At 39.3% G+C, this 20,639-nt stretch overlaps 2 protein-coding genes across 2 annotated transcripts; both read left to right on the forward strand.

Annotated features, from left to right (window-relative positions):
• Positions 1–7,055: 7,055 nt before the first annotated feature.
• Positions 7,056–9,669, forward strand: LOC130137554 (rust resistance kinase Lr10-like). The gene is made up of 2 exons (XM_056309127.1): positions 7,056–7,306; positions 8,493–9,669. The coding sequence occupies exon 2, from the start codon at positions 8,573–8,575 to the stop codon at positions 9,608–9,610; it is 1,038 nt and encodes a 345-aa protein (XP_056165102.1). The 5' UTR covers positions 7,056–7,306; positions 8,493–8,572; the 3' UTR covers positions 9,611–9,669.
• Positions 9,670–11,856: 2,187 nt separating this feature from the next.
• On the forward strand, positions 11,857–16,574 carry LOC130137555 (LEAF RUST 10 DISEASE-RESISTANCE LOCUS RECEPTOR-LIKE PROTEIN KINASE-like 1.2). The gene is made up of 4 exons (XM_056309128.1): positions 11,857–12,820; positions 14,740–14,772; positions 15,106–15,351; positions 15,426–16,574. The coding sequence occupies exons 1-4, from the start codon at positions 12,043–12,045 to the stop codon at positions 16,388–16,390; spliced, it is 2,022 nt and encodes a 673-aa protein (XP_056165103.1). The 5' UTR covers positions 11,857–12,042; the 3' UTR covers positions 16,391–16,574.
• The last annotated feature ends 4,065 nt before the right edge of the window (positions 16,575–20,639 follow it).

Genomic DNA, 20,639 nt, shown 5'->3' on the forward strand with positions numbered 1-20,639 from the left:
CGGTTCATGCAATAACTTCGTCATAAATTATTCTCTTCCCTGCACAAAATGTGGTTATTAGGATGATACAAATTTATAAACTGTTGGGAGGAAGATGCACGCCGAGCTTTATTAATCATATCATCTCCCTTCTGCCTATCCACACGGCCTATTTAGCTGGCCTACTCCAATCTCCCAACTCTAACAGCCCAAATCAAGGCTGGAATTCACTATGTAATCCTCGAAATGTTATAGCGTCTGAAGATGTTTCTTTTACTTGTAGCTCTGCTTCTACAAATACAAGCCATCTTCACCACACTTCACACTCTATTCTCTAATTACAGATGCTCAAACTTCTACAGAAAAATACAATTAGATTTACACAGCTTCTACACACAAGAACAGCAAGGAGATAAACACTCGGAGCATAGACTCGTGTTCATTATCCCCTCACTCTACTACTTCCTTGGGTTCAATTTATAGCCATGAGATCTCAAAAGACACTTTTAAATTCAAATCCTACAAGTAGCAGTTGATTCTGTCATCTATAGCCGTTGAACTCACTCTGCAGCTCCATAGAGAGAGTTTCCTGAAGTATCCAATTCTGCTTCTACCACAACCTGTCATCCTTTATTGCCTGCACAAATATGGTAAACCTTTTGTGGATTCCAATACTTAATATCAGTTGTATAATACCAATTTGAATTCAAATTACACTGACAAAGAGTACGCATCTTTCTTTCATGATTGTAGAGGCTCTTAGTAGAACCAATACTCTGTCTATAGCCAGAACACCTTCTACAATCATGTCCATTTAAGCTTCTAGGTACCCAAGCTTGTTTTGGCCTTTCATGACTCTTCTTTTCGACACACATTGGAGCTTTTATTTGGCCACATATTTGAGCTCCTTTTTCAGCTGATATTGAGATTTGTCAGAGAAAAAAACGTAAAACATGCGGGCTTGCTTTAATTTCTCCTTTTATTAGCACAATAATGACTCCATATGCCAAGTCAAAACCTTTGAAAATGAGCTCCAAGTTAAGCCCCTCTTATTAATCGCACAATAGAGAGGAGCTCAATATAGAAGAGAGAGAATCTCCGAACAGAGAATACACTCTCTGATGAGCGCACGAAGAGGAGCTTAACACAAGTTAAGAGAGACGCTTGAAACACCGTGGATTTTGTGCCGAGTTAGACAATAAAGGTATTTTGGTTGTGAGGCAATTCTCGTGATTTATTTTATCCAGAAATTACGTCAGGCTAAATAATGTGGGATTGGGTGTAATTTAGAATTGGGAAACACTTGAGTGTATAAGTATTATAATTGTGTAATTCTCCAATTGATTAGATGGTTAATTCTAGCTAGCTCTCTTCGTGGAGTAGGTATTGACACTTCGACCGAGCCACGTAAATCACTTTTATTCTTTATTGTTCATCATTTTATTTCTCTTTCAATTTCGTTCTCTCTCACTCTTGATTTAATTGTAAAGATCCAGTCAGTTTTTGCACTCGATTTTACTATAATTGGTATTAGAGTTGAAACTTTGCTATTATGTATGGAGCGAAACTAAAAATTGAAAAATTTTACGGGAGTAACAACTTTAGGTTGTAAAGCATTGAGATGCTTGCGCTATTAACAACTTTGGGTTGGATGGCAAGGCTAAGTTCATGGAGAGGGCAAAGAGTATAGACCTGTTGAACCTATTGAATGAGTTGTTAATAGATGTGGCCAACGAGAGGAATACCACACATTGGTGGGCAAAAATTCAGGCTCTCTATGTAACGAATGATTTGAATAATCACCTACACATGTTGAAGATGATGTTTCAATTTCGACATGCTAAAGGCACTTCCACCACGACCCACCTAAAGGAGTTTAACAAACTCATGATAGATTTGAAGAATGTCGATGAGATTCTAGCTGACGAAAACCAAGGCATGATGTTATTGGCGGCTCCACCAAAATCATGGGAGCACTTTACTAATTCATTGTTACATAGGGGTACTACTATTACCTCAAAAGAGGTTAAATCTACTTTATTCTCTAAGAAGTGACGGATTAAGTTGTGAGATAACGGTCTAGCGCAGGACATAGCGTGGGGATTAGTGATTCATGATAGAGATACACATTAGGGGCCTAGCGGTAGAGGTAAAAGGAGGTCGAAGTCGCGACATAGAAAATCCAAGGGTCGCGTGAAGTGTTTTGAGTGTCATAAGGAGGGGCATATAAGAAGAGATTGTCCAAAGTTGAGACATGAAGGCGGTGGGCAAAATGCCACAAGTAGTGTGGCAATTGTTGCGGAGGAGAGCACAAGTGATGCAGAGGTCGTCTTGTGTGACTATCGTTCATCAAGAGACAAATTGGTTTTAATTCAAGGTGTTCCTATCATATGACTCCTCATGGAAACTAATTTACTCCTTATCAGACTCCGGATGGTAGCATAACTCTGATGAGGAAAAACGTAGTCTGTGAGGTTGTGGGGATAAGGACAATTCGGATTGCAATGCATAATGGGGTAGAGCACACATTGATAGTTGTAATGTATCTATCGAAGCTCAAGAATAAACATATTTCTCTAGAGACACTCAATAACATCATATGCAAGTACACTACCGAAGGTCAAGTGCCGAATATTTCTCGAAGTGCCATAATAGTGATGAAAGGGAATAAGGTGAACTCTCACTATCATCTATTGGGAGGGACCGTGACCTAAGCTGCAATAGTTTCATTAGGTAAGTTAGACTCAAACTTGACTCGATTATGGTATATGCGATTGGGGCATATAAGTGAAACAGGTGTGACGATGCTGAGTGAGAAGGGGTAGCTGAAAGGTTAGAAGATAGGGAAGCTAGAATTGTGTGAGCATTGCATCTTTATAAAGTAGAGCCGAATTAAACTTCAACCAAGCAACTGATTGAATACATTCATTTAGACATCTAGGGCCCGTCTCTTATTCCTTCAAAAGGAGATGCCTGATATCTGCCGACATTCATCGTTGACCACTCAAGGAAGATATGGGTATATAATCCGAAGCACAAATCTGATGTGTTCAATCAGTTTAAGAAGTTTAATACATTGATTGAGAAGCAATCAGGTAAATATATCAAATGCCTTAGAAACAATAACATTATGGTATGATTTACCAAGTTTGCCAAAAACAAGGGATTATGAGACATAGAATAATGATTATGCCCCACAAGTAGAATAGCGTCACGAACATAAGAACAAAACTCTATTGGAGTGAGATCGGTGAATGCTTTTGAGTGCGGGACTAAGTAAGGAATTTTGGGCTGAAGTAATGAACATGATTTGTTACAGTGTAAATTGATTTCCATCATATGCTATTAGGTGGAAGACACTTAAAGAAGTATGGTTGGGAAAACCTACATATGCTCATGTGAGTAATGGTAAACTTGAGCCGATGGTGTGCATATTTCTAGGTTATATGCATGGGTTGAAAAGCTACCAGCTGTGGTGCACTGTGCTTAGATCACTTGGTATTCTAGTTAGCAAAGAAGTAATCTTTGACCAAAGCTGCTATGCTTCAACAGAGGAGTCTTAAGGCACAACCAAGCGAGCAAACAAATCATGATGTCAAATAGTGAGGTGGAGCCTCCGAAGACCTCATAAATAACCAAGGTTAAGCTGAGATGAGGTGAAGTCGTTGATACACAACAACTCGCATAGCCACAAGACAAGTATAGTCTCGCTAGACATAGAAGACAAATTAAATCACCGGTAGATTATGGTTATTCTAATATTGCTTATGCATTGACCGTAGGTGATGAGGTGGAGATAGATGAGCTTTTATCTTACTATAAAGTGATGGCTAGTCGAGTCGTCGATCTGGCTAGCACCCATGAGTGAAGAGATGGAATCAAGCGATCAAAATCAAACATGGGAGCTGGTCAATACCCAAAGGCCAAAAGATTGTCAGGTGCAAATGGGTCTACAAACAGAAGGAATACATTCCTGATATCGAGGTAGCAAAGTATTAGGCTAGACTTATTGCGAAAGGGGTATACTTAATAGGACAATATTGATTACCATGAGGTGTTCTCTCCTATCGTAAGACATACTTCTATTCGAGTATTACTTGCCTTAGTTGCTACACAAGATCTTGAGTTAGAGTAGCTAGATTTGAAAACAATGTTTCTTCACGGTGAGTTGGAGAAGCGGACTTAAATGAGGCAACTAGAGGTATTTGTTATTCCAAGTAAAGAAGATCCTATTTGCTTATTAAAGAAATCTTTATATGGACCAAAACAATCTCCTAGGCAAGTGGTACGAGTGTTTTAATGTTTTCACAACTAGTGAGGACTATTCGAACAGTCAATTGGATAGTTGTGTTTACTTTAAGAGATTTGAGGATGGGTCTTTGATTTATCTTGTATTAAATGTTGATGACATGTTGACAGCAATTAAACATATGCATAATATTGATGTGTTGAAGTGGTGGTTGAGTAGTAATTTTGAGATGAAAGATTTAGATGCTACTAAAAAAATATCATCTATAGAGATTTTGCATGATAAAACTGTAGGAGTGTTGCGTCTGTCTCAAAAGAATTATAGTGAGAAAATTGTAGCACGTTTTAACATGCAGTTAGCTGAATCTGTTGAGCATATGTTTCACCAACTACTTTAAACTTTCTAATAAGTTATCACCGCAGACTAAAGAGGAAGAGGAGGAGCATATGTCATGTGTTTCTTACTCTAGTGTAGTGGGTAATATTATGTACGTCATGGTATACACTAGGCCTGACATTTCACAAGCTATAGACGTTAGCCATTGCATTGAGCATTTTAGTAAAACTCATTGGGAAACAATGAAGTGGATCCTTAGATATTTATAGAGGACAACAAATGTTGGTAGTGTATCAAAAGGAAGGCGATGATAGTGGTATGTGGATTTCAATCAAGCTGGTGATTTAGATGATTGCAAATCTTTAGCAGGGTACATGTTTACTTTAGCAGGTGGTGTATTAAGTTGGAAGGCATCCTATAGGATGATGTTGCCTTGTCTTCCGCTCTCGGACTTTGGATAGGAGCGAGAAAAGTGTTTTCATACATTGTGAAAACCAAGGTGTAATATATCTGTGAATCCAATTTATCATGAACAAATGGAACCTATCAACATCGAGTACCATTTCATTCGAGATGTTGTGGCAAAAGGTAAGGTAGTTGTGAAAAAGATGACGATAGTGGAGAACCCGGCAGACATGATGTAGAAATATGTTCCTTTGCCAAAGCTCAAGCTTTGCCGGAACTCAATTGGCGTATGTGGAGAATGAGTGCCCGTCAGGGGTGTTAGGAGAGTTGGCATGGATGATAAGCACTATTATTTGGCTACAAACATCGAGTTAAGGTAGAAAATTGTTAAATTATCTTGAGTTTAAGCTCGTGTATACAATCCGACTCGAGTCGGAGGATATAGATCGGTTCGTAATGTATGAAGGAGTTCATAAGTGTGACAGAGTCATCCAAGTTGGTCATAATTTTTTTACCACCTCTACAATAGTGGAGAACCTGGCAGACATGATGTAGAAATCTGTTCCTTTACCAAAGTTCAAGCTTTGCTGGAACTCAATTGGCGTCTGTGGAGAATGAGTGCCCGTCAGGGGCGTTAGGAGAGTTAGCATGTATGATAAGCACTAATTTTTTTTTTTCGTGTGAAATATAAGTACCATTTATAAGTTGACTTACAAAAGCTTGGGGCATACCCCAGCATTACAAAGAGGACTATGATCACTAAAAAATGGAGTGTGAGAGTCTCCATATATTAGCCAATGTTACATTTGCCCTAGAAGGTCTGAAAGTTTTGTAGCGCGAAGCTTGCCCTTTGACAAGTTTACGAACTTTAGCCAAGATTATGGGGGCATCATGTGACTTGTGTTGGAAACGTCGATGATTACGCTCCATCCAGATGCAATAAATGGTCGCTAGGAAAGATACCTTGAGAAGTCTAGCTGCCAAATCCTTGCCTTTGGTAGCACTTATCATCCATTCGAGTTCTTTATTCCATCCTCCTATATACCGTAGGATTCCGTATTGTGCAAGGATAGTACGCCAAATGCTTTTAGTCCAGGTGCACTGGAAAAATAGATGATAAGCACTATTATTTGGCTACAAACATCGAGTTCAGGTGAAGAATTGTTAAATTATCTTGAGTTTAAGCTCGTATATACTATCCGACTCGAGTCGAAGGATGTACATCGGTCTGTAACGTATGAAGGAGTTCATAAGTGTGATAGAGTCGTCCAAGTTGGTCATAATTTTTTTACCACCTCTACGATAGTGGAGAACTCGGCAGACATGATGCAGAAATCTGTTCCTTTGCCAAAGCTCAAGCTTTGCTGGAACTTAATTGGCATATGTGGAGAATGAGTGCCCATCGGGGACGTTAGGAGAGTTAGCATGTATGATAAGCACTATTATTTGGATGCAAACATCGAGTTAAGGTAGAGAATTGTTGAATTATCTTGAGTTTAAGCTCGTATATACAATCCGACTCGAGTCAGAGGATGTAGATCGGTTCGTAATGTATGAAGGACTTTGGAAGTGTGATAGAGTTGTCCAAGTTGGTCATAATTGTTTTACCATCTCTACGAGGGAAAAAATCCCAAAAAATTTCTTAGAGAGTTTATTCCTTTTGGCCTTTCATGGCTCTAATTTTGGACCCGTTGGAGCTTTCATTTGGCCACATATTTGAGCTCCCTTTTCAACCGCAATTGACGTTTGTCATAGAAGATAAGAAAATTGTAGTTTGTCTTCTTCTATTGCAAAGTCAAACTCTCTTAAAATTGAGCTCCTCTTATTAATTGCACAATGGAGACGAGCACAATATAAAAGAGAGAGGAGCTCCGTACAAAGAATACACTCTCTGGTGAGCACACGAAGAGGAGATTAATACAAGTTAAAAGAGAGACTATCTAAACACGGTGAAATATGTGCAGAAAGTTATACATGAGGAAATTTTCGTGATTTATTTTATCGCAAAATTTCGTGAGGCTAAACAATGTGAGTTTGGGCGTAATTTAGAGCTGAAAAATACTTGAGCATGTAAATGATTGCAACTTTGTAACTTTCCCATTGATTAGTCGATTATTTGTGGCTCGATCGCCTTGTGAGGTAGGTACCAGCACTCGGATTGAACCACATAAATCTTTTGTCCTCTTTATTATTCCTTGATTTATTTCTCTGGTAACTTCGTTATCTCTCGCTCTTGACTTTATTGCAAAGATCCGGTCAGCTTTCGCATTCTACTTGACAACATTTATGTTGCAGGGAAATTGAAAGCTAGGAGCTTCGAGAAGAAAGTTGCTATTGGTAAGTACAACATTAAATTTGTTATGCATGCTTATGAATTCAAATCTAGACATTTGGCCAGTATTTAAATGAAAGGGCAAAAGCCACCAACAACCTTAAATTATTCTCACCGAAACACATTTACCCTAAAAAAAAATTTGTGACACCAAAAATCACAAACTTGTACCTGAATTAGGGGTGTGCAAAAAAACCGGGAACCGTCCGGACCGCTCAGGACCGCCCAAAACCAGACCATAACCGTTGGTTCCTAAGGGAACTGGTCCGGTTCCCGATTCCAATTTTTGGGAACCGATGGGTACCGGTCCGGTTCTAGGTGTGGAACCGCCCGCCCGCCCACCCGGACCAGACCAATAATATAATAATAAATATAATATATTTATTTAATTTTTAATTTTTTTAAAAAAGAAAAATCCTAAGTTCCTAAACTAAACCTAACTCGCTCGACGTTCACACCCTCACATTGAGCCGAGAAACACCTATTTTCGCTTTCGGCTCACGCTCACGCTCACTCTCACTCTCACTCTTCTCGGTCGATGCTTACCTTACCATCTCCGACTCTCCATCTTCGTCTTCATCTTTGTCTTTCCGTCTCCGTCCTTGGCTAGTGGGACCGGTTCCATGGACCCACCCGGGAACCAGACCGGACCGGCGGTCTGGTTCTCGGGTGGGTCCAAGGAACCAACGGGCCAGTTCCCGATTTCAATTTTTCGGAACCGGTCCTTAGTGGGCGGTTCCCGGTTCTAGGGTGGGAACCGCCCACCCGGACCATGCTCACCCCTAACCTGAATAATATATTTACTCTCCATCAAAGTTCTATCAATGAGAATTGTAAAAAATCTATCTACATGGATGCCACAAAGCAAACAGTATTGACATTGCGCCCACATGGCTCAAGTGAAATAAATATGACGTTTTAACTGAAAAATCATCTAACAGAACCTTTTGAGAAGGGTAAATGTGTCACATAGGTACAAATTTTGAATTTTTTATGTCAAAAAAAGTTATGGTAAATATGTCACGGTGGATATAGTTAAGAGTTTTTGATATCACAAAAAAAAGTTCAAGGTAAATGTGTCGCAGCAAGCATAATTTGGGGATTTTGTAACTTTTTCCCTAAATGAAACTAGGACTACAAAATTAAAAGGATTATCTCTATTTATGCTTTGTATGTCCTTTGGATACGCAGGTGCATCAATCAGTGCATTTGGTGTCGCTATTATAGTCCTAGCCTATCTTTGTCAACAGAAAATATCCAAGCAGAAATCCATGATCACAGGGAGCAGAAAGATGAAAAAGAGTCATAAATGTGAGGTCTTTTTCGAAAATCGTGGAATTTTAGTAACGAGAAGATATTCATATGCTGACATTAAGAGAATGACCAACTCATTCAAAGAAAAACTAGGCCAAGGAGGCTATGGTTGTGTGTACAAAGGGAAGCTCCCAAATGGTCATCTCGTGGCAGTGAAAATCCTAACCAAGCTGAAAGGAGATGGTGAAGACTTCATCAATGAGGTAAACAGCATGAGCAGAACTTCCCATGTCAACATTGTTACTCTGCTAGGTTTCTGCTTTCACAAAACCAAAAGGGCTCTCGTCTATGAGTACATGCCCAATGGATCTCTGGAGAAACTCATATACGAAGAGAACTACAGCAAGGTAGGTTGCCGCCACCTCGGATGGGACACCTTGTACCAAATCTCCCTAGGCATAGCTCAAGGGCTCGAATACTTGCACCAAGGCTGCAACTCAAGAATATTACACTTCGACATAAAGCCGCACAACATCCTTCTCGATGAAAACTACTGCCCCAAGATTTCCGACTTTGGCCTTGCGAAGATATGCCATCGAGAGGAGAGCACGATCTCACTATTCGGTGCGCGAGGGACTGCGGGGTTTATCGCGCCAGAAGTGTTTTGCAGGAACATCGGAGGAATATCCCAAAAATCAGATGTGTACAGCTTTGGGATGACAGTGCTTGAAATGGTTGGTGGGAGGAAAAATGTAGTGACCGGAGCAGAGAGAACCAGTGAAATATACTTCCCGCATTGGATTCACAAGCGTCTTGAACTTCAAGAAGAGTTTGGACTGCAGAATGTCACAAGCGAAGGAGACAAAGAGAAAGCAAGGAAGATGATAATAGTGAGCTTGTGGTGCATACAGACTAATCCTTCAATTAGGCCAACAATGAGCGAGGTGGTGGATATGCTAAGAGGCAGTGTTGACTGCTTGCTAGTTCCTCCCAAGCCCTATCTGTCTTCTCCATCAAGATCATCACCAACCACTTCAATGTCCATGGCTGTGTGAAATTTAAGTTTGTACTGTAAGCACATCTAGGCTTTCAATACAACGAGCAACTTGTGTACAATGATTGTTAGATAAGAGTACTTCAGAAATTTTTCGTCTATTATTGTTGAACGTATGATACCAATGCTAAGGCCGACAGAAGTTATATAAAGTCATGTCATTAATTGCAGAAAGCATCTTAACATGAATTTGCATCTTAGGCAGCTGAATGTACATGGACCGCAAGACCACGTAGAATTCAATATGTTTTTAATTTCCTTGGTTTCCAATTTCTATACAGAAATTATATAAAGCCACACAGTCATTAACATACGCCCGCCACAGCCTCCACAGACACAGAGAACAAAAACAGGGACGCGATTGGATGACCATCATTGAACGCCGCAGGAAGACGTATTAACACCGAGCAAACACAATCAAAAAGAAATTGCTCAGATTTGGTCTCGGTGAAAATAAAATGCGGCAGAAAATCATGCTTAGCTATCAACAAAAAGTTGCAATCATGCGTGACATATCATTATACACTCGAAACAGGTCAGGATCAAGGACTAATCTATACGGACTCAGTTCGGGCATTTTGTCGAACATATGGTGGGCAACTTAGTTTCTTAGTTTAAACATGAGTTTATGGTAACGATTCATTTCATTCCATCGCAATAAGCGCTAAAAGAGACCTAAATCATCAACTCGGCCTCGATCATTTCAGATTTTAGATTGACAATGTATGAAGTCTCAGTCTCTGTTTTCATTCTAAAACTATCACCGAGAGTAACAAATAATGAACTCACCTTTATCAAGCTTGATTTCTAGCTCCGAACAGTGATGAGAAAATCCAAGCAAGGACGTTCCGGAAATTTCACCAATGAGGGTCGGAAGTTATATTGAAGGATTAAACGCGAGATAACTTCCGCGGATTTCCCGGTCGTGGAACAGGGAGAAGCAGAGCAGGAAAAGGTACAAATACGGAATGCCAAGAAACGAGGGCGACGAAGGCTAATACGTCAGGAGGGTAGTGTGGGGAATTCTCAGCGGTAGCAGTCAGCGTCATCTCCGAAGGAGGTCGAAAGTTGAAACCGCTCGAAGCTCTCAATCACGGCAAAGGAACGGAGCACTTCTGATGCTCGCAGAAATCGGTGATGGCGAAAATGACCGACGGATCAGGCCGTTAAGAAAACCTTCCCTAATCCCTTTTCTATCGGGCTTTAAAAATAACAATAATAATTAAAAAAATCGAAAAAAAATATTTAAAAATTAATAATAAAAATTTCCCGTGAGGCGACATCCACGTCGGCGATTTTTAGTTAAAGCGACGGGATAGACTCAATTGATAAATAGTGAAAAGATTTAGGACTCAATCGATACATTTGAAAGGTTTAAGACTAAATTGAAAAAAGTACAATATATTTATGACTTTTTTTGTAATTTTTCCCACTAAATGAATAGCAAAAATCGAATCCAAATGTTTTCATGGGCTAAGGTTTATTCAAACAGTTCAGAGCCCGTAGTGAAAAAGAAAACCTCCTTTTATCGCTTTTTTTTTCTTTTTTCTTTTTTTGGTCATCACTTTTGTATTTGTTGTGTATTTAATTACTTTTTTGATTGATTTATTTTTATTATTATTTTTCTATTTTTATTTTTGTACGTTTAGAATAATGAATACTTGAATTGTCGACTAAAATTTAAGTATCAACAAAACCCTCTTATGAAACTTTCTCAGGTAGGCCAACAATTTTTGTTGTTCATGCTCATTGTGCTTGGTATTTATTTTTATGGAATTTCCCACTTTTTCTTGGAACTAACTCCTGCTGCTGCTGCTTCTTTAAAATTAATTTTCGAACAGAGACCTCTAATTGTCAAAGACCCACTGATTTTTTTTCTTGTACTTATTTCCCTAATCTAGCTTATTTAGTTTCATTTTAATAAGCATAACAGGGGATAAAAGTTTCTGGATTTTTATGTTTTTTTTTTCATCATCATCTTGTGAAGGATCCAACTTGAGGGGATATATGAAAATAGGAGTCAACTCTTGCAATAACTCGTCAATCGGGGCAAGATTTGTGCGAGTTCACTAATGGCAGGTCTTCACATTTCGCCGACCTATCATCATCAAAGAGGTAAAGTGATGGATGACATCGCTCCCTTGGGTGTCTCTGTCTCGACCTGGCTCTTCTTAAAAGTCTCTTGTGCTAGTCTTCCCGTCCTCTTTCCAAGTCAACTGCCGTGTTTAAGCAGCTGATCTCACAAGACCAGCAGAAGGAATTACCAATAACAAGGGTTTTCTTTTCACTTTCACGTGAGGAATCAAACAACTTCTTCTCCTCCTTCTTTTTCTTCTTCTTCTTCATGCCGTTCCATTCCATTCTAGAGCATTGATATCCAAAAAGAAAAGAAACTTCGTATGCTTCAGACTAAAACCATATCGAAATCCAGATATGGGTCTACGCCGCATTTACACACGAGGCTTAGTTTGCACAGCGTTCTGCATCTTTTTCATTGCCATCTTAGAAGATCCTGTTGAGTCGTCGTTGGATGAAGTGTCATATGAAGTGTGCAAAACCCACAGTTGTAAAGGCAACTGTCTGAACATAAGCTATCCCTTTTATATTCCTGGAGAAGGACGTGAATTATGCGGTTACCGTGGATTTGAGATCACTTGTGAAGGAACAAAAGCTACGTATGCTACCTACACAGTTAAAAGCATCTCTTACGAGGAGAGTTCCATCGAATTAGTAAGGCAAAGGGATACTTCTTGCTTTGCTCCTCGTCCCTTCATTTTCGTTCCCATAAACATCTTCCTAAACAACAGTTTTTCTCTTCATCCTAAACTCTTGTTCTTCTATAACTGCACCAACCCTTCTTCTTTTCCCTTCCCAACATCCCCCGTGAGTTGTACATCTAACGCCACATACAACATCTCTGTTGCATTAAAACCTCCAAATAGCACCTTCTATCGCCAAAATAATTCCTGCCTGTCAGTGTCAGCGGTACCAGTACAACTGAAGGAAGGGTTCTCTAATCAAACTATCAAAGATGTCAACTACAAGGAGTTGTTGGGGAATGGCTTCCAGTTAAAATGGGATATATTAACTAACAAGATTTGTACTGGTTGTCGAGAAAGTGGAGGCCGATGTGGACGATCACGAGACACAGACTTTCTGTGCTATTGCCCACATGGAACCAATAATCCCAGGGACTGCAACAGTGGCGGCGGTAAGGTTTTTATAATTACCAGTAAACGGATCATGCAATAAGTTCGTCATTATTTATTCTCTTCTCTGAAGAGAATGTGGTTATTAGGATGATACAAATTTTATAACTGTTAGGAAGAAGATGCGCGCCGAGCTTTATTAATTTTATCATCTCCCTTCAGCTTATCCACTTGGCCTATTTAGCTGGCTTGCTCCATTCTCCCAACTCTAACAGCCCAAATCAAGGTTGAAATTCACTATGTAATCTTTGAAATGTTATAGCGTTTGAAAATGTTTCTTTTACTTGTAGCTCTGCTTCTACAAATACAAGCAAGCTTCGCTAAACTTCACACTCTATTCTCTAATTACAGATGCTTAGACTTCTATAGAAAAATACAACTAGATTTACACAGCTTCTACACACAAGAACAGCAAGAAGATGAACACTCAGAGCATCGACACTTGTTCGTTTCCCCTTAACTCTACTACTTCATTGGGTTAAATTTTTAGTCATGAGATCTCAAATGACCGTTTTGAATTCAAATCCTACAAGTAGTTGTTGATTCTGTCATCTATAGCCACTGTACTTACTCTGTAGCTCCATAGAGAGTTTACCGAAGTAGTCAGTTCTGCTTCTACAACAGCCTGTCATCCTCTGTTGCCTGCACAAATATGATAAATTGTTTTAATCTTCTTTAGTCCACTTTTTGTGGATTCCAATACTTAAGATAAGTTGTATAACACCAATTTGAATTCAAATAACACTGATAAAGAGTCCGCATCTTCCCTTCATGATTGTAGAGGCTCTTAGTAGAACCAATACTCTGTCCATAGCAAGAACACCTTCTACAATCAGGTCCATTTAAGCTTCTACATACCTAGGCTTGTTTGCCTACAACATTTAGGCACCTTCAAGCATACTAACGTCCTTGTGTTCTATAGACTATACACTTTTTATTTGGTCTATCGAAACTCTTCAACGACCACATGCCCTCTAGTTTGTTCAAGGCTCGCAAGGTCCAACCGAGCTTATTGACGTCTTCATGTCGTTTGGTTTGTTCGTCTTCTATTAGTCCATCCAAACCTTTTTGCCAATCACACGTCCTCTAGTTTGTTCACCATCCACAAGGTCGTTTCGAACATCGACATATTCCTTGTCTAATAACTTGTTCGCCGTTTGCAATGTCCATCTAGTTATCAACATAGCTCACGTCCAATAGCTTGTTCATCGCCTAGAGCAAAAGTCGTTCTACACTCTTCGATGTCCAATTGCTAACACCATCTTCATATGAATTTACTAATATCTTCTTCACACTCAATTGCACATGTTAGTACACTTAAAATGTTTTGTCATCCTAAAAATATTGTAGGCATCTTTCCAAACAGTATTAGTTGAGAGAACGGATACAATTGCACTTAACTATAGAAATCCCACACCATAGCTCTATTTGCATTTCTCACATTCACTCTATCAGTTTACATTTCCATCTTGGCGTTCCTTCAGTAGGATAGTACACAATTGGTATACATGTTTTCTTTCCATGCTAAGTTATCATTTTGCATTTGTGCAACCTCATGAATAATTTGCAGAACCTTTAGAATAGAGATCTTATGACAATTTAACTGACTTCTCATTTCAGGAAGATGAATATATAGGACTCTTGTTTGCCAATAAAATGCACAAGTAGTTGACACACCTCTTTATGAATGGCAAATATAAGTTACTCCACTTGGTATTTGGAAGTAGCTCTGCCATGCACGTTGGGGTAGGTTGTGCATTGATTTTAGATCAAATACGATTCGGATGAAAGTACTGGCTGTGGCTATTCTCCCTCCTATTATTCTCTAATCGTCTGTGTATGTAAGCTGATTTATGAGCTAGATGCTATCTTGCCATCCTTTCCCTCTATTGACCAATCTGCTTTTTCAACTTTGATGCAGGAAATAGACGTTTGTGGTGGAAGATAGGACCAGGTAATTTCCTTTTCTTAGTTTCTCGTCTGCTATCACATTGCCTCCGCCTACCTGAACAAACCAAAGCATAACTAGGACAATCTACTCCCAGTTTGACACGATAAAACAACAAAAACAAGATCACCTTGTTGCTGAAGTATCCTTTCTGGTTTTTACTGCAAACCATTTTCACAATGCTGATCAAATCAAAGTCGGCTGGACCCAAATCTTCTTACTTTGTCCTAAAAGCTTGACCATCTGTCCATGCTTCCAGCCAACATAAACCGTACGTTCTAGGAAACAGCACAAAAGAATTATCCTATAAAAAGGGTTAATTATCTGTTCGTGCATCAGGTATTGGAATCGGAAGCTTGGCCATTGTCCTGTTCTCTTATATGATCCACTTAAAAAGGAAGAATGCTTCTTTGAAGTTCCACTTGAGAAATAGCACCCCATATCCTCATTCGCATTCAGACATGGAAGAGAGCAGTGTCTACTTTGAAGTCCCCATTTTCACCAGTGCCGAACTTGAAGAAGCCACAAATAACTTCTCTGCTTCCAATGAACTTGGAGATGGAGGTTTTGGAACTGTTTACTACGGTGAGAAAATGTTCCTTCATTATTCCTCCAAGGGATCCTCAACTGAAAGACATTTTCTACAATATTCTTAACATGAAAACCTCGAGATGGACGGGATGTAGCAGTGAAGCGCCTATACGAGCACAGCTACCGGAGGGTAAAGCAGTTCATGAATGAGGTAGAGATCCTAACCCGTTTGCAACACAAAAACCTTGTGTCTCTGTACGGTTGCACTTCTCGCCACAGCCGTGAGCTTCTACTTGTCTATGAGTACATCTCCAATGGAACTGTTGCTGATCATATCCATGGCCAGCGAGCAAACTCTTCTAGTACATTGCCTTGGAAAATCCGTATGGACATAGCCATAGAGACTGCTACTGCGTTGGCTTACCTCCATGCTTCTGACATTGTCCACCGTGATGTGAAAACAAATAACCTCCTCCTCGACAAGAATTTTGGGGTTAAAGTTGCAGATTTTGGGCTTTCGAGGCTTTTCCCCGATGATGTCTCTCATATCTCAACAGCTCCTCAAGGGACTCCAGGTTATGTGGACCCCGAGTACCATCAGTGCTACCAGCTCACGGAGAAGAGTGACATCTATAGCTTCGGAGTTGTTCTGGTCGAGCTTGTATCATCCAAGCCAGCTGTCGACAAAAGCAGAGAAAGGCACGAGATTAATTTGGCCAACTTTGCTATTAACAAGATTCAGAAATGCGCGTTTGGCGAATTGATCGACCCAAATCTAGGATTTGAGTCAGATAGCGAAATCAATAGGATGACAACTTCGGTGGCCGAGTTAGCTTTCCTGTGCTTGCAACTGGACAAGGAAATGAGGCCTCCCATGGATGAGGTTTTGGAGGAACTGAAGGCGATCGCGTGCGATGATAATGCTGCGGACATATTTGTTGATGCGGATAAGGGTGAAGGTGTCCTTGCTCCATCTCCTCCGGATTATGATGATTCCCAGCTACTGAAGTATATGCGGTCGACCCATTCTCCAGTTTCTGTGACTCAAAAATGGGGTAGCAGCGGCAGTTCTGCTCCTGGTGTTGATGGTTAGATTATCCATGTAGCCGTTTGTCACATACTGTACATACGTGAATGCAAGTGAGCAGTCATATATGTTGAGACGTTACTGATTTAAGCGCTGGGTCGAAATCTGAAGGTATGGACATGGTAATATAGCACTTTTGTCAATCTAGCTTACACATGATATTGAACCATATAGAGGTTATTTAGTTTAACTGTTGTTTGGTACTACATTAGAAGTATCCAACACGACACATGGATATATCGGTTGGCCGAAAAAAAGAACGGCATATAAATATGAGCAGATTCAACACATAGATAACAATTATAGGGAAAGGCTTCAGAGACCATCTTTCTCTATGGTTGGTTGTGACTTATACTGAACTTCTGTGATACAATCATTCAAACTTATGACCATGGTGACTTGACATATGACAAGATGCATATCAGGTCTCTCGCCGAAGTGAACATGTGAACATGGGGGTGGAAAAGGGAAAGAGGGAAATGGCCATTAAGGTCGTTGTTTGATTCAAAGTTCTCTCCACTCGTACTAATCCGCCCACACTCTTTTTCTTCTCTGCAGGATCAGGAGATTAGATACCTAGGATCGCAAATCCAAGTTTGTCTATGGTTCAATTCGATGTTGTACAAAGGAAAATTATTCTGATAAGACGTTCCTCAATAATATCATCACGACTCTCAAAGTCAAGCGCGGTCATAATACCAAACCAAATACGAGTGGTAATCAAAATAAAGATACTAATGAATAGAGGGTCCAATAGTAGGTAGAACTGAATGTTCTTTCCATTAACCCCTTAATTGAAACAGGCTGGAGAAAATTTTTGGAGGGGAAACTTGGAGAGTGGCAATAAGGGTGACTTATCCGTCAATTCATTTCAATTGGTTAGAATCCTTTACTTGAAGGGAACAATATTGTTCTCTCCGGTTAATTGATAATCTCAATTTTAACTTGCCCATGTAATTTTGGGGTTTTCGCAGGAATTGAGTACCTAGAAAGGAGAATACTCATCGCTAATAGTTTCAATGCAATCATTAGATCAAAATGCCACTAGCCGCAACCGCAACCTTTCCTTGCAAATATCCTCAATGAGACATCTTCAAGAATTTTCCGTATTCTCTTCTAGCGATTGTCGTCCTGTGAGCCATTCGGATAGACCATGCATAAAGTCATGTGCAGCCCAGTGAGGACGCAGATACAATTGGTTCTCTATTGGTAGGGCAGGCTTGGATAGGAGGACACGAGTCCTATCCAAAACGGAACAAAACTTTTGGCTTTCTCTTAACAGCCCTTAGATTTTTGGCACAAATTGAACCCCCAAACATCCATGCAAGGGACACAAATATAAGACAATGGCCTAACTGGATATAGATTAATGGCTAGTGCTAGTAGTCTTAATCACAGGCAAAAGGGATTCTCTATACATTTGGCCAGACTCTAGTCTGGTTATTACTCCACTGCTACTATAGTACTATACTCTTCTTCTCTTTAGGCACATTCTCTTCAGCATGTGATCAGCTAGTGGCATTGCTTGACAATATCAGCAGACGTACGTAACTGCATTTCACACCAAATAAGCTCTATGTGAGGGTATCGGATTGAAAACTTCAATTGACATACTCACTGGCTCAAACACTGCCTTCTTACCGCTAACATTGCTGTGACTTTTCAGAGAGTAGTTCTTGCATCTTCTCAAGGGACTTATCAAATGGATATAAGAGCCGCTTATAGGCCAATCAGCCTATGATCTAACTGAGCAATTGCTATTGCAACTCATGAACTTGTCTTATAGTCATTTGCTTTCTTTCCCTGCCCTTTATAATTATTTGTTTCATTTCATGACTTGTGTTTCTTTGTGGAATCTCCCCCTTTTTATGGATTCAATTGTAGTTACACCCAAGTTTTTTTTTACCCAAGTCTTTTTTAGGACAAAAATCACCAAAAACTCTAAACTATGCCTACCATGACACATTTACCATAAATTTTTTCTATGGCACAAAAAATCCCAAACTTGTACATTCTTGACACATTTAACTTTCTTCAAAGTTCCTTTAATGGGAACATTTGAAAATCTGTCTACTTGGACGCTATAAAGCAAACAGTATTGACATGGCACCCACATGATTTAAGTGAAATAAAAACGTTATTTTAGTTGAAAAATCATTTAACGAAACCTTGACGGAGGGTAAATATATCGCATAGGTACAAGTTTTAAGTTTTTTATGTTAAAAGAAAAAGTTTGGAATAAATATGTTACACTAGCCATAGTTTAGGGTTTTTGATGTCACAAAAAACGGGTAAATGTATTGCATTGAGAATGGTTTGGAGTTTTTTTATGTTTTTTTTCCTTTTTTCATACTTGTTAATATGCATTTTTCTTCTTCTTTTTTTCTTTTCTATTTCTTTTTTCTCATCGTCTTCCTCACAGTGCTTGAGAACACCCAAAACACAATCAAAGATCCGTCTACCAAATCATCAAAGCATGAACATATATTCATCTCCGTTAATCTACCTATACTTGTTATCAAACCTCCACCGTCGTCCACTACAGAGTCATTAATATACGTCGGCCACAGCCAGACGCAGAGAACAAAAACAGGGACACGATCGGATAAAAGGATGTGATGAACAAACCGGAACAATTGAGCTTAAAAATTAACCCTCGGACTGTCAATTTTGGTCTCAGTGGATATAATATGCGGCGCAGGAAGACGTGTAAACACCGAGCAAACACAATCATAAAGAAATCGCTCAAATTTGGTCTCGGTGGATATAATATGCGGTAGAAAAACATGCTTAGCCATCAACAAAAAGTTGCATTCATGTGTGACATATCATTATACACTCAAAACAGGTCAGGATCAAGGACTAATCAAAACGGACTAAGGACTCAGTTCGGGCATTTTGTTGAACATACGGTGGGCTGGCTAGTTGATTAGTTATATATGAGTTTGGGGAAACGATTCATTTCATTCCGTCACAGTAAGCGCTAACATAAATCATCAACTCAGCCTCGATCATTTCAGATTTTAGATTGACAATGTATGAAGTCTCAGTCTCTGTTTTCATTCTAAAACTATGACCGGGAGCAACAGATATTGAACTCACCTCTATCAAGCTTGATTCCTAGCTCCGAGCAGTGATGAGAAAATCCAAGCGAGGACGTTCTGGAAATGTCACCACTGAGGGTCGGAAGTTATATTGAAGGATTAAACGCGAGGATAACTTCCGCGAATTTCCCGGTCGTGGAACAGGGAGAAGCAGAGCAGGAAAAGGCGCAAATCCGGAATGCCGAGAAAGGACGGCATAACGTTAGAAGAGCAGTGAAGGGATTCTCAGCGGTAACAGGCAGCGACGAGCGGCGATGAGGATGATCAGAATTGAAATCTGAAAGCAATCTCTGAACGAGGTTGAAACCGCTCGAAGCTCTCGGTCACTGTAAAGGAACGGCGCATTTCTGATACTCGCAGAAATCGGTGATGGCGAAGATGACCGACGGATCAGGCCGTTAAGAAAACCATCCCTTATCTCTTTTCTATCAGGCTTTAAAAATAATAATAATAATTACAAAATTCGAAAAAAAACATTTAAAATTTAATAATAATAATAATTCCACGTGAGTGCCAACGTTCACGTCAGCAATTTTTTTGCCAAATTGGTCAGATGTACTCAATTGACAAAAAGATGAAAATGATTAAAACTCAATTGATATATTTACAAAATTCAAAATTGAATTAGCAAAAGTGTAATAAAATTTGGATTTTTTTTGGTAATTTTCTCCACTAAATGAATAGCAGAAATATTTGACCAGAAAAAAAAATAGCAGAAATCGAATCCAAATGTTTTAATGGGCTAACGTTCATTCAAACGGTTCAAGAGCCCGTACTGAAAAAGAAAACCTCCTTTTTATCACTTATTTTTTTTTCTTGTTTTGGTCATCACTTTTTCATTTGTTATGTATTTAATTATTTTTTTATTGATTTATTTTTATTATTATTTTGCTATTTTTTATTTTTGTACTTTTAGAAGAATGAATATTTGAATTGTCGACTAAAACTTAGGTGTCAACAAAATCCTTTCGAGAAACTTTCTCGGGTAGGCCAACGATTTTTGCTGTCCGTGCTCATTGTGCTTGGTATTTACTTTTTTGGAATTTCTCACTGTTTCCTAGAACTAACTCCTGGTACTTCTTTGAAATTAATTTTCAAACAGAGACCTCTAATTGTCAAAGACCCACTGATCTTTTTTTCTTGAACTTATT

Source organism: Syzygium oleosum, unplaced genomic scaffold, assembly GCF_021117445.2.
Source record: "Syzygium oleosum isolate NSW1041296 unplaced genomic scaffold, Sole_v2.1 Sole_v2.03, whole genome shotgun sequence".
NCBI classification, from domain to species: domain Eukaryota; kingdom Viridiplantae; phylum Streptophyta; class Magnoliopsida; order Myrtales; family Myrtaceae; genus Syzygium; species Syzygium oleosum.